This window comes from Dromiciops gliroides, chromosome 1 (genome assembly GCF_019393635.1).
Source record: "Dromiciops gliroides isolate mDroGli1 chromosome 1, mDroGli1.pri, whole genome shotgun sequence".
NCBI classification, from domain to species: Eukaryota; Metazoa; Chordata; class Mammalia; order Microbiotheria; family Microbiotheriidae; genus Dromiciops; species Dromiciops gliroides.
Window position 1 is genome coordinate 65,487,425 of NC_057861.1, and position 13,157 is coordinate 65,500,581.

Below are 13,157 nucleotides of genomic sequence, written 5' to 3' on the forward strand. Positions count from 1 at the left end.
CTGACACACGGTAAGCACTTAAGAAGTACTTGTTGACTTTTTAAATTAAGAAATGCCATAAGGGGTCCAGGCAGTCTGCATCCAGCTTCTGACAGTGGGACAGTGTGATGGGAAAGACAGCTCTCTTCCCAGCATGGTGTCCCCAAGGAAACCCATCATGGGCCTCTCCCTCAGGAACAGAACTGGAAATAAGGTTTACCATTTGGTTTTTAAGAGCCCCTTCGAACTGAAGTCCTCGCTGACAAGAGCCCCGGCCATCGATCACCACCACAGCATAGCCAAGAGATGCTAACGTGTTGAGCCTCAAATATTTAATGCCTTTGAAAGAGTTGTTAACTAGTTGTACCTGAAGGGGGAGCAGAGAAGGAACACAATTCAAAAGACCATCATGATATGTTTTAGGCAGTCACAAAAACCAATGGAGATCCCCTTCCCTTTCTGACAAAGCTCCAGTACATCCTAGATCAAGATGGTCACAGCCCTGAGAGACCCATCTCCCTGTACTGTCCAACACGGAGCCTTCATTCCATCAAGGATCACTCCACATCCCACAAGGTCCCCCTCCACCTTTAGACCTCTGGCCACGCCACTGCTCTCCAATCCCAGCCCATCCCCCAACCTCAGAACGCCCCTGCTCCTCCTCTCCATCTAGACATTCAGAGAATGGCCTTGGGTGTCATCCAGTATCTGAATCCCTCATTTAGTGCAGAGAGGCCAAGTGTTCTGGCCAAGGCCCCACAACTAGTAAATGGTGGAGCCTGGGCCCAAACTCAGGCCTCCTCACTCTGAAGCCTCTGCTCCCCTTCACATCAAGCTACCTCCCACCAAGGCCAAGTAGATGGTGCACCACCTCCCCTGTGAAGTATTTCTAAACCGAGTCCAGTCCTGGGCGATTACTCTCTCCTGTTCTGCTGTTCTGACTTTTATCATAACCCTTCATGTGTTCCTCATCTCTTTGTCTGTGTTCTCCCTGGCTAGGAAGCATGTCTGATGCACCTGGGCACTGCTGACAGTGTTGCTACACTGGCTATATCAACACAGAAGCCAGTGAGCCACGATGTCATCCGAGGGTGCCCCCGGCACTGCCTCCCATGCCTACCTCGTGCTCCCCAAACCTTAGGCTTTATCAGTGACTGTGACCAAACAACACCCCCACCGCCAAGGGCTGACTTTGTCCCAAGGAGCCTCCATGCAATGAGCGAGGCCTGCCTTGCCAATCAGGACTGCACTCAAGATTTTTCAGCCCATTAGAGCCTAGCTGTTAGTTCCATTTACTGAATGATTGACTACAATTATCTTTCTTTCCTCACACCTCATGAAGCAGACTCTTCTCCTCCAGTACATTTAGGCTCTGTTTTGGTGATCTGTGTCTGTGTCATAACCTACCAGCCCCAGCCCCTTTAGAAGACAGACTGAGCACAAGGACCATATGTTAGCAGTCATTGCCTCCCCTTTTCCAGAGTCAAGCACAGGCCTCTGAATGAACACACATGCCTAATAAACGTGGGATCAGCATTTGAAGAATGACGTTCTAGCTGGCCAGGCAGACAATGGCCACCTGACTCGGTCTTCCTGGGAGACCAGCGCTGCCGCAGGACACAAGTCCCAGCTGCAAGGAGAGGAAAGCCAAGGAGGAAAGGGCCCGAGGTCAACTGGGTACTGACCTGAGGTCCTCCGTATACAAAGAGCACCGTTGGATGCTTTTTTCCAGGCTGGACATTGTGGGGTTTGTAGATCATGCCATACAACTCCACATCAGACTGCGTATGGAAGTGAAAGATTTCAGGAGGCACGTAATCTGGGGGACAACCTGCAAAGCACAAGCCGGCAGCTCAGTGGTTAGGTTCAGCCTCTGGGAATCCCTGACACAGCCCAGAACTCTGAGGGCCAAAGCTGCGCAGCTTAACCTGCGCCACCTCTGGCTGATGCTAACCCATAACCATTCCCTTTTGTAAGCAGAGGACACAGAGCACTGTGGGGACCAATTTTTAATTGGGGAGTGTTAGCTAAGCGGTTTGCCACAATATTGGGGCAAGGAAGGAGACTGGCAGCCTCCCTCAAAACAGAGCAGGATTTATTTAACAAGAATGAACTTAAAAAAACACAAACAGGATCAGTAGGATCAAGGGAGAAGAAATAAAATGGGGAAAGGGAAATTATACAACCTGAACAACACAACTGCCCAGGAATCAGCTGAGAACACACAGCCGCATCCTGTCACCTTCCAGCTTCAAGCTAGAATGGTGAATCTCCTCCCTCCTTCCCAGCAGACCCCAGTCTGACCACACACAGCCCCCAGCCAATTGGCTGGCCGCTCTGACAGTCACATGACTGCCCTCACTAGGCTTCCAATCATTATAATTTTGTCAGGCCCACGTAGGCATCAGCGAGTGGTGATGATGTGAGGTGCCAGTGGGTGAAGCACCGTGCCGTTTGCGGAGCCCCAGAGGCTGGTGCGCATGCAAGGTTTTAAAAAAAAAATTCTAGCCAAAAGATGGGGTCATAAAAACCTCAAATAACAATTAATTCTTTACAGTGCAGAATAGTGGGGCAGGAAGGACTCGTAGCACCTGGAACATCAGAGCTAAAAGGGACCAGAGAGGGGAGAGACCGAGGTCAGGGGCAGGGTTGGGACTCAAACCCAGGTCACCCAGCTATCGGCCCAGTGCTCTCATCTGTGCTTGAAGTATCCCACTAGTAACCTATAGCAGGGCTTCTTAAGCTTTTTCTATTTGCGACCCCTTTTCACCTGAGAGATCTTTACACGACCCTGAGTATAGAGGTATATAAAATAGCTATACATAACCTTTAACTATTGCCAAATTTTTCACAACCCCCCACATTCAGTTACAGGACCCCATATGGGAGTTGAGAGGAACCTCAAAGGTCATCTGCTTAGCCCAGTGCCTGGCATACAGTGGTCGCTTAATAAATGTTTACTGACTGCCTGCTTGAGAAGCCCAGATTTCTAGGCCAGGGTTTTTTCTACTGCTCTGAGCTGCCCCTGACAGAGGTCAGAGAACAAGAAGTCACACTCATGATGTAATGAAAGGGTTTCAAAGCCCCTCTGTCCTGTTACCCTCAGGCACTAGAAGGCAGCCACAATCAGAAGCAGTGGAATAACTGCGTCACAAAAGAAGAAAGGACCAGATGAACCCTTGCTGTCTCAGCCTGAGGTGCAGAGGCCTTTGCTGTCCCAAAGGGCCAGGTCTCCTTGGGGGTGGCCCTCAGTGTTATCCCAGCTAGAGCAGGAGTTTTCTGGTACTCACTGGCTGCCTCCATCATGCTAGCCCAGAACTTGGGCTGTCTGTGCAGTGGGTCGTCTTCAGAACCGCTCAGCTTGTAGACGTGCACACAGGGTGGGGTGCTAACGTTGCTGTAGTGGCTGATGAACATGTCAAAGTTCTACGGGCCAGAAAGAGATGGAGGACATGTTAGGAAGGCTGGCCGGATGCGTCTCTCTGGGGGCTCAAGGGCCCCTTCCTAGAGGAGTCAGAAGGCCTGGGCTCCACCTCCAGCTCTGCTCCTCACTCCCAGCCCCCTCCCTCAGTGACTCGGTTTCCTCCTCTATGACATGAGGCGCTTAGACAGCTCCCACCATCTGCCTTCTGAACCTCTCTGCACACTTCCACTGAACCAAATGAGGCCTTATCATTATCATCAGTCACAATAACGACAGCAGCTGCTGTTCCTAGGGCACTTCAAAGTCCACACGGCGCTTTCCTCTGATTCACCCTGTGAGTACGGGGTACAACTATTACTATCTATAGTCCAGAAATGGGAAAGTCCATGACCTGCCCAAGGTCGCCCAACTGGGAAGGGTTCCATCATTAAGCACTTACTATGTGCCAGACACCATGCTTAGTGCTTTGAAATACAAAGGTAAAAACCCACAGCCTCTGCCCTCACGGAGCTGTCATTCTCAGGGTGGAGGCTACATGTACATAACTTCTCCATGGGATACATGGCGTGTGAAAGGGAAGTCAAGTGGAGGGGCCAGGGTGAGGAAGCTAGGAGAGAGAGCACTGTAGGTGGGGGCCAGCCGGAGAAAAGGCCCACTGCCCACTGCGAAGATGGACTGTTGTGGGGGAGTGACAGGGAGGGGGCAGTGAAACAGGCGGAGGGAGGGGAAAAGGCCTAAAGGGTTTTTGTTTTGTTTTGGGGTTAAGTGACTTGCCTAGGGGTCACACAGCTAGTAAGTGTTAAGTGTCTGAGGCCAGATTTGAACTCAGGTACTCCTGAATCCAGGGCTGGTGCTCTATCCACTGCACCATCTAGCTGCCCCAAGGCCTAAAGGGTTTTAAAGGCCAAACAGAGCATTTAACATCTGATCTCAGAAATAAAGCAGGGGATGTGGTCAGATCTGCCCCAGAGGCAGGAAGACCAAGCAGACAGCCCAACTGCAAGTGTGAGGGGAGAATGGCCTTCACCGCGGTGGGGGGTACCTCGTGGCGCTGCCAGCGACAAGGCCGGGCAACAGACTGGATCCATGGAGTGGGTGTCAAGAGAGGGGAGGAGGAGGACCCTGAGCCTGCAAGCCTGATGGAGGGAGCAGCAGCAGTCGGCAAGTTCAGGGGAGGGGAGGAAGTCTGCTGGGACATGTTCAGTTGAGGTGCCTGTGGGAAATCTGGACAGAAGTGTCCCAAGGGAGCTGGAGATGGGAGACTGGAACTCAGGAGAGATATTAAGGCTGCTGACACCAATCTGGGAATCATCTACATAGGGATGATCATTAAACCCACAAGACTAGATGAGATCTGGAAGAAAGGGGGCAGGAGAGAGCCTAGGGGTCACTGACAGTGGGAATGATTTGGATGAAGGTCCAGCAAAGGAGACTGGAGGAATAGTCAGTCACAGGAAGAAAACCAGGAGGGAGCAGGGTCAAGAAACTAGAGAGAAAAGGAGATCAAGGAAAAGAGGGTGATCAGAAGCTGCAGAGAGCCCAGGAAGGCTGAGGCCTGAGAAAAGACCACTAGCTGGGGCAGTCGCGAGATCACTGGTAACCCTGGAGAGGGCACTTTTGGCTGAGAGATGACCCAGGTCTCTTGACCCTTGGGTCCCAGACGGTTTGCACCTCATCCATGAGATGGCTCTCATCACCCCCAGGGCTGAGCATGGAGTCACAGTCTATGGTAGGGCTGGGGTGCTAAAGGGTCAGACTGGTTGGCCTGAGCGGGCTGACCTGGCTCATGGAGCAGCTGTGTGAGAAGCCCGGCGTAGTGAGTCTCACAATCTCACCAGAAGATTCGTAACTGACCACGTAGAGATGGTGCTCCAGGGGGGTGTCCTTGGTGGCCTGGAAATACACCAGCTTTGTCTCCTCATTCACCCAGATCTGCAATTAGAAAATGAACACCGTTACCTCAGGAAAGAGCAGCCCAGGTCCTGGCCCATGAACCTTCTTATCACCTGGTAAATTGCTCCTCGGTTGCAAAGGCCATATTGGAAGGAGCTATTCTATACATTAAAGAAGAATGGGCAATTCAACTAAGCAACCACTTAAAAAGCACCATTGTGTATGCTGGTGCTCAGGAGATTCAAAGTTTCAATTAAAAAAAGTTCCTGCTAGGGTGGCTAGGTGGCGCAGTAGATAAAGCACCGGCCCTGGATTCAGGAGTACCTGAGTTCAAATCCGGCCTCAGACACTTAACACTTACTAGCTGTGTGACCCTGGGCAAGTCACTTAACCCCAACTGCCTCACTTAAAAAAAAAAAAAGTTCCTGCTCAAACAAAATTAATGCATCTAGGCAAAGAAAGGAAGTTGACAAATGGTTAAAAAAAAAAGCTTTGTATCAAATTTCTTAGATATCGGTTTTATATTCAAGATATGGACAAGTAACAGGTATATGTAAGATCAAAAACCATTCCCCAGTAGATAAATGGGTAAAAGATATGAACAAATATTTCCCTCTCAAAAGAAGAATTGCAAACTTATTAACCATTTGAAAGACTTCTCCAATTGCCAATAACGGAAATACTCATCAAAACAACCTTGAAGGGGGGGCAGCTAGGTGGTGCAGTGGATAAAGCACTGGCCCTGGATTCTGTAGGACCTGAGTTCAAATCCGACCTCAGACACTTGACACTTCCTAGCTGTGTGACCCTGGGCAAATCACTTAACCCTCACTGCCCCACAAAAAACAAAAAACAAAAACAACCACCAAACCAAAAAAAAGAAAGAAAGAAAGAAAGAAAGAAAGAAAGAAAGAAAGAAAGAAAGAAAGAAAGAAAGAAAGAAAGAAAGAAAGAAAGAAAGAAAGAAAGAAAGAAAAAAACAAACAACCTTGAAGTTTGACCTCACACCCAGAAAATTAAAATTGGCAAAGATGACAAAAGGTGGAAATGGTCAGTGTTGGAGGAGTCATAGAGCAGTGCTGGTGGAGCTATGTATGAATCAGTACAGCCACTCTGGAAAACAATTTGGAATTACAAAAAGTAAGTGACTAATGGAGCCACATTCTCGGCAAAGACTCTACTACTGTGCATATGTGACCCAAGGAGACGTCATTAATTTTAAAAGTCCCCCAATACACCGAAATATTCACTGCAGCACTTTTTGCTCCAGCAAAGAGCTAGAAACCAAGTAGACACCCATTAACTGGGGCATGGCTAAGCAAATGAATGTAATGAAATAGGACTGTGCTGTAAGAGAATAATTAGCAGTGGACACCTATTCTCCCGGCTTTGGGCTGGTGGGCTGGAGATTCAAAGGTTCAATTAAAAAAAGTTCCTGCTCAAACAAAATTAATGCATCTAGGCTAAGAAAGGAAGTTAACAAATGGTTAAAAAAAAAAAAAAAAGCTTTGTATAAGATTTCTTAGATAAGGGTTTTATATTCAAGATATGGGGTGTGTGGAGGGAGGCCAGAACCTTGGCCCAGTGTTTTTCAGAGAATGTCCAGCACAGGAACTCTGAGATCCCTTCCCACTGAGAGTTCAGGATGGACAGCGGCTCTATCCACAGAAATGCTTCTGCTCTAGGGCCAAAGTCTTACATCAAGGGTGATACTAAGCGAGATTCTGAGGCAGGAAAGACTATGGAAAGAGGTCCGGTCAGAGAACATGCTTATTTGAGCTCTGGGTCTGCTGCCTTGACATTTTCTAATTGTGTAACCATGGGAAAGTCTTGCAACTTCCTGAGTCTCAGTTTCCCCAACTGTAAAACAAAGATAATACTTTCACTGCCTTCCCTAGAGAGCTGTTGTGAGGAAAGCACTTGGTAAGCCGTAAAGAACTACAGAAATGGAAGATGTTATTTAGACTCTAATGAAGAGACTTGTGATGGTCTCAGATTCTCAGTAGGGCAATTCAAAGGGTCAGTCAAATGACAACAAAGCAGAACTGGAGGTCCAAGATGGGAAATGCTGGAGAGATTCACTCTGGAAGTGAGCCTTTAGCTGCCTCTGACTGCAAATCCCACAAGTGGATGAGCAAGTGGGATGGGTTACCATGGGAAACCAAGATGGTTTAGAGCACATCTCTGATCTTTGAGGCTGATATGCAGGAATAGCATTGTGAGAGGCAGACACTGTAGACTGGAAGAATTAAGAATGTGACCATGGGAAACCAACCCAGCTGTACTCAGAAAAACGGAGACATCCGAAATGATGTCCAGTACTTCCATTCCTTCTTTTGAGCCGCTATGGAGTTTGCTATAAGATGAAAAGGGTTAGTGCCATTATTTTAGAAGGGACAATGACAAGATGGGTGATGGCCCTAGGAAAATAGTCAGCATGGGGATGGGACTGGAACTCAGGCCACATGAGTTATGGCTGAAAAAAGTCAAGAGAAGAGTCAACTTCAGGAGTAATACATGGCAGCCATATTTGAAGACCTGCCACATAGAAGGTTTGTTCTGCCCGACCCCAGAGGATGAAATAAGAAACAACGTAAATGGCCATTATAAAGAGACAGCTATCAGCTCATGAAAAACAAAACAAACTTCCCAACAATTAAAGAGGTGTCAAAAAGTGAAATGGGCTGCTTCAGGATGCAGTGATTGGAATTTAGGTGGACAGTGGATGAACACGCAGCAGGAGAGTGGTGGAGGGGATTCCTGGTGGGGGGTGGGCTAGACTGACTTTCTAGGGTATGGTGGCTCTGGGTCTGATTTAGTGCAGCACCTCAGATGCTCCCAAGAAAGTTGAGTGAGGCATGAGCTGTATGTGTTTAACTGCACAGACGCCACAAAGCTGGGAGGGATAGTGGCTAACACTAATATGGTAGATAACAATTGGGATCCAAAGAATACTGGGTCAGAACTCAGATGAAGGAAATATCTAGGCAGCAGCTGAAAAAGTGTCTGAGGCACGTTGGTGGAAAGGTTAAGTTCTGTAAGAGTCAACAGTATGACAGGACAGTCTAAAAAGCAAACACATCCTCGTGCTGCATTCAGAGAAGCAGGCCCTCCGGGGAACTCAGGGGGGCGACAGACAGCTCTTCCCGAAGCTGCACCACATCTGCATGGGTGCATACACTCCTCCCTAAGCTTCCACGGGAAGGGTTTTGAGTCCATGCCATATGACAACTGGTTAAAGGAGCCAATGCTGTCACCTGAGACACTCTCTTCTGACACTGCCACCACTCTGGTAGAGGCCATCGGCCTATCACACCTCAACTACTGCAACAGCCTACTGGGGGTCTGCCTGCCCCAAGTCTCTCCCCACCCCACTGGTAAGTTGATTGTTCTCAAGTGCAGATCTAACCACATCACTTCAGGGATTCCCTATCGCCTCCATCTGAAGTCCCTCCTAACCTTTCCAGTCTTCTCACACCCTATTCCCCCACACCCGACACACATTCTGTGATCCAGTGGCCCTGGCCTCCCTGACATTCCTCCATTGTTTGAGTCCATCCTTTTTTCTTGCTGGCCATCCCCTATGTCTGGAATCCTGCCCCCAGCTCACCCCAACACTGCCTTCCCTGGCTCCTCAAGTGTCTCCTTAGGCAGTCTCTCTGTCAGTTATCTCTAATTCATCCTGAGTCTGGCTTGTTTGTTCAAAGTTGTTGGCACATTGTCTTTCCCCCCCAGACTGAAAGTTCCTTGAGAACAGAGGCTGTCTTTGGTCTTTCTCCAGATCCCCAGTGTATAGGATGGCTCCTAGCATACAGAAGGTGCTTAATAAGTATTTGCTAACTGACTAAACTAGAGAGGTTAAGCCTGAAGAGGAGAAGACTCAGAGGGATGACAGCTCTGCTTAAGTATCTGAAGGGCCTGGTTCTGCTAGGCCCCAGTGTCCAAGAGCGATGGCGGGAAGATGCCAAGAGGTCAAAGCTGGGTGTAGGATGAGCTTCCTAATGACCCCAAAGGTCCCTACAGAAAAGGGCTGCCTCAGGAGGGGGTCTGGAGGCACATGTTTGGGGTAGTGTAAGGGGCATTCTTGGGGCCCTCTGCTCTCTTCTGCCTCTAAAAGCTTCAGTGAAATCATGGTTCCAGATGATTCAGACTGCCTGATGTCACAGGAAAGACCACATCACAGCAGCAGAGGACCCTCCTCGGGCTATGCCTCATCCACACTCCCAAAGCAAGCCTGAATCTGGCAGGTCCATCTTCTCCCCCCAAATTGGATGAATGGGATCCAGTAGGGGCTGACTGGGGTGTCAAGTGGCCAATCCCTCCTCAGCCAGACAAGTTCTCCTTAGGCCGAGTGCTGAAGATGAAGAAATGTGCTTCTCCAGGTCAAAATACAAAGAACAAGGAGCCAAGAAGAAGCCTGACTTCCCAAAAGAGGTCTGGCAGAAAAGGAAGATGGAGGCCATGCATATAGGATGAAAGGGGCAGGGAAGCTACAGGAAAAAAAGCGCTCTGGTACCTTAGATCCGTGCCTTGCCAAAACCTCCCATTCACCACTGGTCAAGGCAATCTCCTCTTTGATGGGGCATTTAAAGTCATCTGGAAGACAGGAAAGAGACAAGTCAACGGGAGAACCCAGATCTACAGCAGCACTCTGAAGACTGACTGAAATGCAAGAGTCGTCAGCCAAAGTTGGGGGATCTTCTTTGGGTAGTCGGCGTGGGTAGGAAGAGTGATGCAGAAAACAGGGAGCAGTGTTCTCCCTCCTCAGAGACAGCTATGCTGCTCATCCTAATCTGCCCCACAAAGTAGTTTTTGTGTGCGAGATGTGCTGCACTTGGCCTCAGGAGACCTGGGTTGACCAGAGCAAGTTACTGTACTTGGGTTTCCTTATCTTTTAAATGGGGATAACGCTTGCACTACCTACCCTTCCAGACTGTTGTGAAGAAAGCACTTTGTAAACCTTAAAGTGCTTCAGAAATAGGAGATGTTACTACGATTACCCATCCTCTTCTCAACTAGAGTTCTGAGGGCTAGGGCTTGGTCCTCTGTGGGTCTGTCCCCACTGCCTCCAGTGCCAACCAAGTATGGCACGTAAGTCAGAAAGGGTCACCCAGTGGACACTGAATGAATGCATAAAATCTCTCTCACCTTCCCCAGAAATGAAAGGCTGGGTCCAGTCGTAGCCATTTGGTTTTAGCACTGCTGTGACTTTGTACAGGTGGCAAAAGCCAGTTTTGCATTCATTGGCTCGAAGAAAACAGATCTCTTCATCTCCCTCCGATTGGGGAAAAGGATAGAAAATATCATGAACCTACCAAGGAAGAGAACAAAAAGGGCATCAGAAAGACCAATGGCTCCAAGGCTTGGGTGAAAGCCCTACTAAAGAGGGAACAAATAAGTTCAAGGTCACTCCGAGAAATTAGGAAAGCTGGTAGTTGGAAAGAGTGAAAACTGCTGTGAGCCAGGCTTGGGCCTATGCTCTCAGCCCTCTCTCAAGAGGCCGGGCTGGTACGAGTCTGCCCGTGTTCAGCTGCTCAGCCAGGAGAAACAGAGTGGGGCCCATGGGAAAAAGGACTGCGACTACTGAGGGCAACAGCAGTGCCCCCTTGGTCCTTACATTTATCCACACATCTGTGACTTCTTCATACACGACATATGGCTGGATGTTTTCAGGGACGGCTTTGGCATATTCAAGGCGCTGCTCCTCACTCTCAGGGACAGGGATGAAGAGGGCCGGGGGAAGGAGAACCAACTGGAGTCGCTGCTGAGGCCTGTCCAGGAACATGGCCCAGGCACTAGGAAGCAAAGGACGGACAAGTTTTTTGTAAGAATTAAAGACCACAGAAGTGTGGACTATCACTATGGCTATGTGACTCCTATGAAGGCGGATGGGGGGCAACAGCACAGAGTTCTGGAAAGGGCACTGGATGGAGAAGCAGAAAGACAGAGTTCAAACCCCAGCTCTGCCTCTTCCTGTGTGTGCAACCTCAGGCAAATCTCTTGCCCTCTGGACCTCAGATTACTCTTCTTGACCGTAAGATGATGGGGGCTCTAAGGTTCAGTGTGGGTCCACATACTACAGTGCTCTAAGAGAGAAGGGGCGTCTCTGTTCCCTCCCCAAAGGCACTGTGTAGCATGGGGTATCTGCCACCATGTCAGGACTTTCAACCCCCCTCTCTACTTGGCATCACAAAAGCTCAAAGTCCACGAGAGGGTCACACACTATAAAGTCTTCTACAAATGGAAGGGATGCTTTGAACAATTCTATGTGTGATCAGAATCCTGATTTCCAATCTCTCCTTTTCTTGTTTCAACTGAAAACGAGTCCAGTGTCTATCTCCTCATCCCTACAGTGTTAACTAAAATATCAGAGGTCATCTTGGAATAGAAAGCATGCTTCCAAAATGAGACCTCTTTAGAAGGATATAGGTAACACCCTGAAAAAATCACTACCCTAAATAATCATAAAAATATACAAATGTGTGTTGAACACATGTCAATATGAATATGTAGGGATTTTTTGTTTTTTGTTTTTTTACTGTGAAAGTTGGACAGTTGTGAAGGCAACAAAGATGATAGTAATGAAGACCCCAGCAAGGAGGGAGTATCCGCAAATTCAGAGCAGGATTCACTCCACTGGAGGGAAAAAGAAGCCGATGAGGACAGACCATCAATTTCACACTGATTCCTACTTACCACTGGAGGCCTCTAGAGACTGGCTGCACAAAAGTCAACTGGAGTTGGATTATAGGCCACATCCAGGCTTTATAGAAGCCGGATTGGGGAAGAAGGAGGGCCTGTATTTAGCCACTGGCTATCACTAACAAGGCTATCTGCCATGACTATGTATTCCTTCAATGTTTGACGGAGGCCTTGTTTCTGCTGATGGCCTCTGCTGGCAAGAATCTGTAAGCTCCCCTCTGGCTCTGACAGCTACAGCTAGCCATGGCTTTCAGTATAGGAAGCCAGACATCAGTCAAGGAGCCTTGGCTTCTTCAGAGTTGGTCCCAATCTGTACTATATGTAACCTTTTAGATGTCAGGGGCTATGGAAAGAGTCAAGACAACTGAGTTCTACAGTGCCCCCTCCCCACTTATGTGTGACTCACAGCAAGTCAGCTAACCTCTTTGAGCCCCAACGCCCTCATCTATAAAGTGGGACTCATATGTAAAATAAAACAAGATTACATCATGGCCCAAAGAGAAGAGGTAATGGGTAAGGACTTGTTCTGGGGCCCAAGGAAGCAAAGGAAAAACCTATGTACTATTTGCCATCTCGTGTCCATCCGGCTCTGGCGATGTACTCTGCCGCAGGGAAGAGCGTGCTGAATGGCTGCACCAACTCCTTGTCCTGAGCACAAACAATCTAGACCAAAACAAAACATCAGGTTATATGCTGCTCCAGCCAACCCTTCCCCAAGGAGACTATAGATCATGGGGAGATCTGTAAAGAGTCTTGGAGGCCACTGGGTCCAAGCTCTTATTTTCTAGAGGAAGAAACTGAGGCCCAGAGAAGCTGACTCCAAGTCACAGAGGGAGGGGCAGAAGCAGGGTCTGACTCCAGTGCTTTCCCCACTGTACTATGCTGCCTCTTGCTACAAACACATCCACTGCACCACATACTACAAGGATTAAGGAAAGGTTCTATACTGGAGGGGTTTTTTTGTTTGTTTGTTTTATTTTGCGGGGCAATGAGGGTTAAGTGACTTGCCCAAGGTCACACAGCTAATAAGTGTCAAGTGTCTGAGTCTGGATTTGAACTCAGGTCCTCCTGAATCCAGGGCTGGTGCTTTATCCACTGTGCCACCTAGCTGCCCCTATACTGGAGTTTTAAAAAATCTACTGCATAAGTCCAGGGGAAG

General features: G+C 48.5%; 1 protein-coding gene across 8 annotated transcripts in view; it reads right to left on the reverse strand.

The window, feature by feature from the left end:
• Window positions 1-13,157, reverse strand: part of DPP9 (dipeptidyl peptidase 9) — a 51,953-nt gene that overhangs the window by 9,807 nt on the left and 28,989 nt on the right. For 7 of the 8 annotated variants that reach the window (XM_043975597.1, XM_043975601.1, XM_043975598.1 and 4 more), the window contains 8 exons: window positions 12,561-12,661; window positions 10,914-11,091; window positions 10,445-10,607; window positions 9,813-9,892; window positions 5,183-5,335; window positions 3,270-3,405; window positions 1,665-1,810; window positions 200-346 (listed from right to left, as the gene is read on the reverse strand). In XM_043975597.1, the coding sequence (XP_043831532.1) occupies window positions 200-346; window positions 1,665-1,810; window positions 3,270-3,405; window positions 5,183-5,335; window positions 9,813-9,892; window positions 10,445-10,607; window positions 10,914-11,091; window positions 12,561-12,661 (1,104 nt within the window). Of the gene's footprint in view, window positions 1-199; window positions 347-1,664; window positions 1,811-3,269; window positions 3,406-5,182; window positions 5,336-9,812; window positions 9,893-10,444; window positions 10,608-10,913; window positions 11,092-12,559; window positions 12,662-13,157 lie in introns of those variants that run through there. The other variant, XM_043975602.1, reaches the window with a different exon arrangement.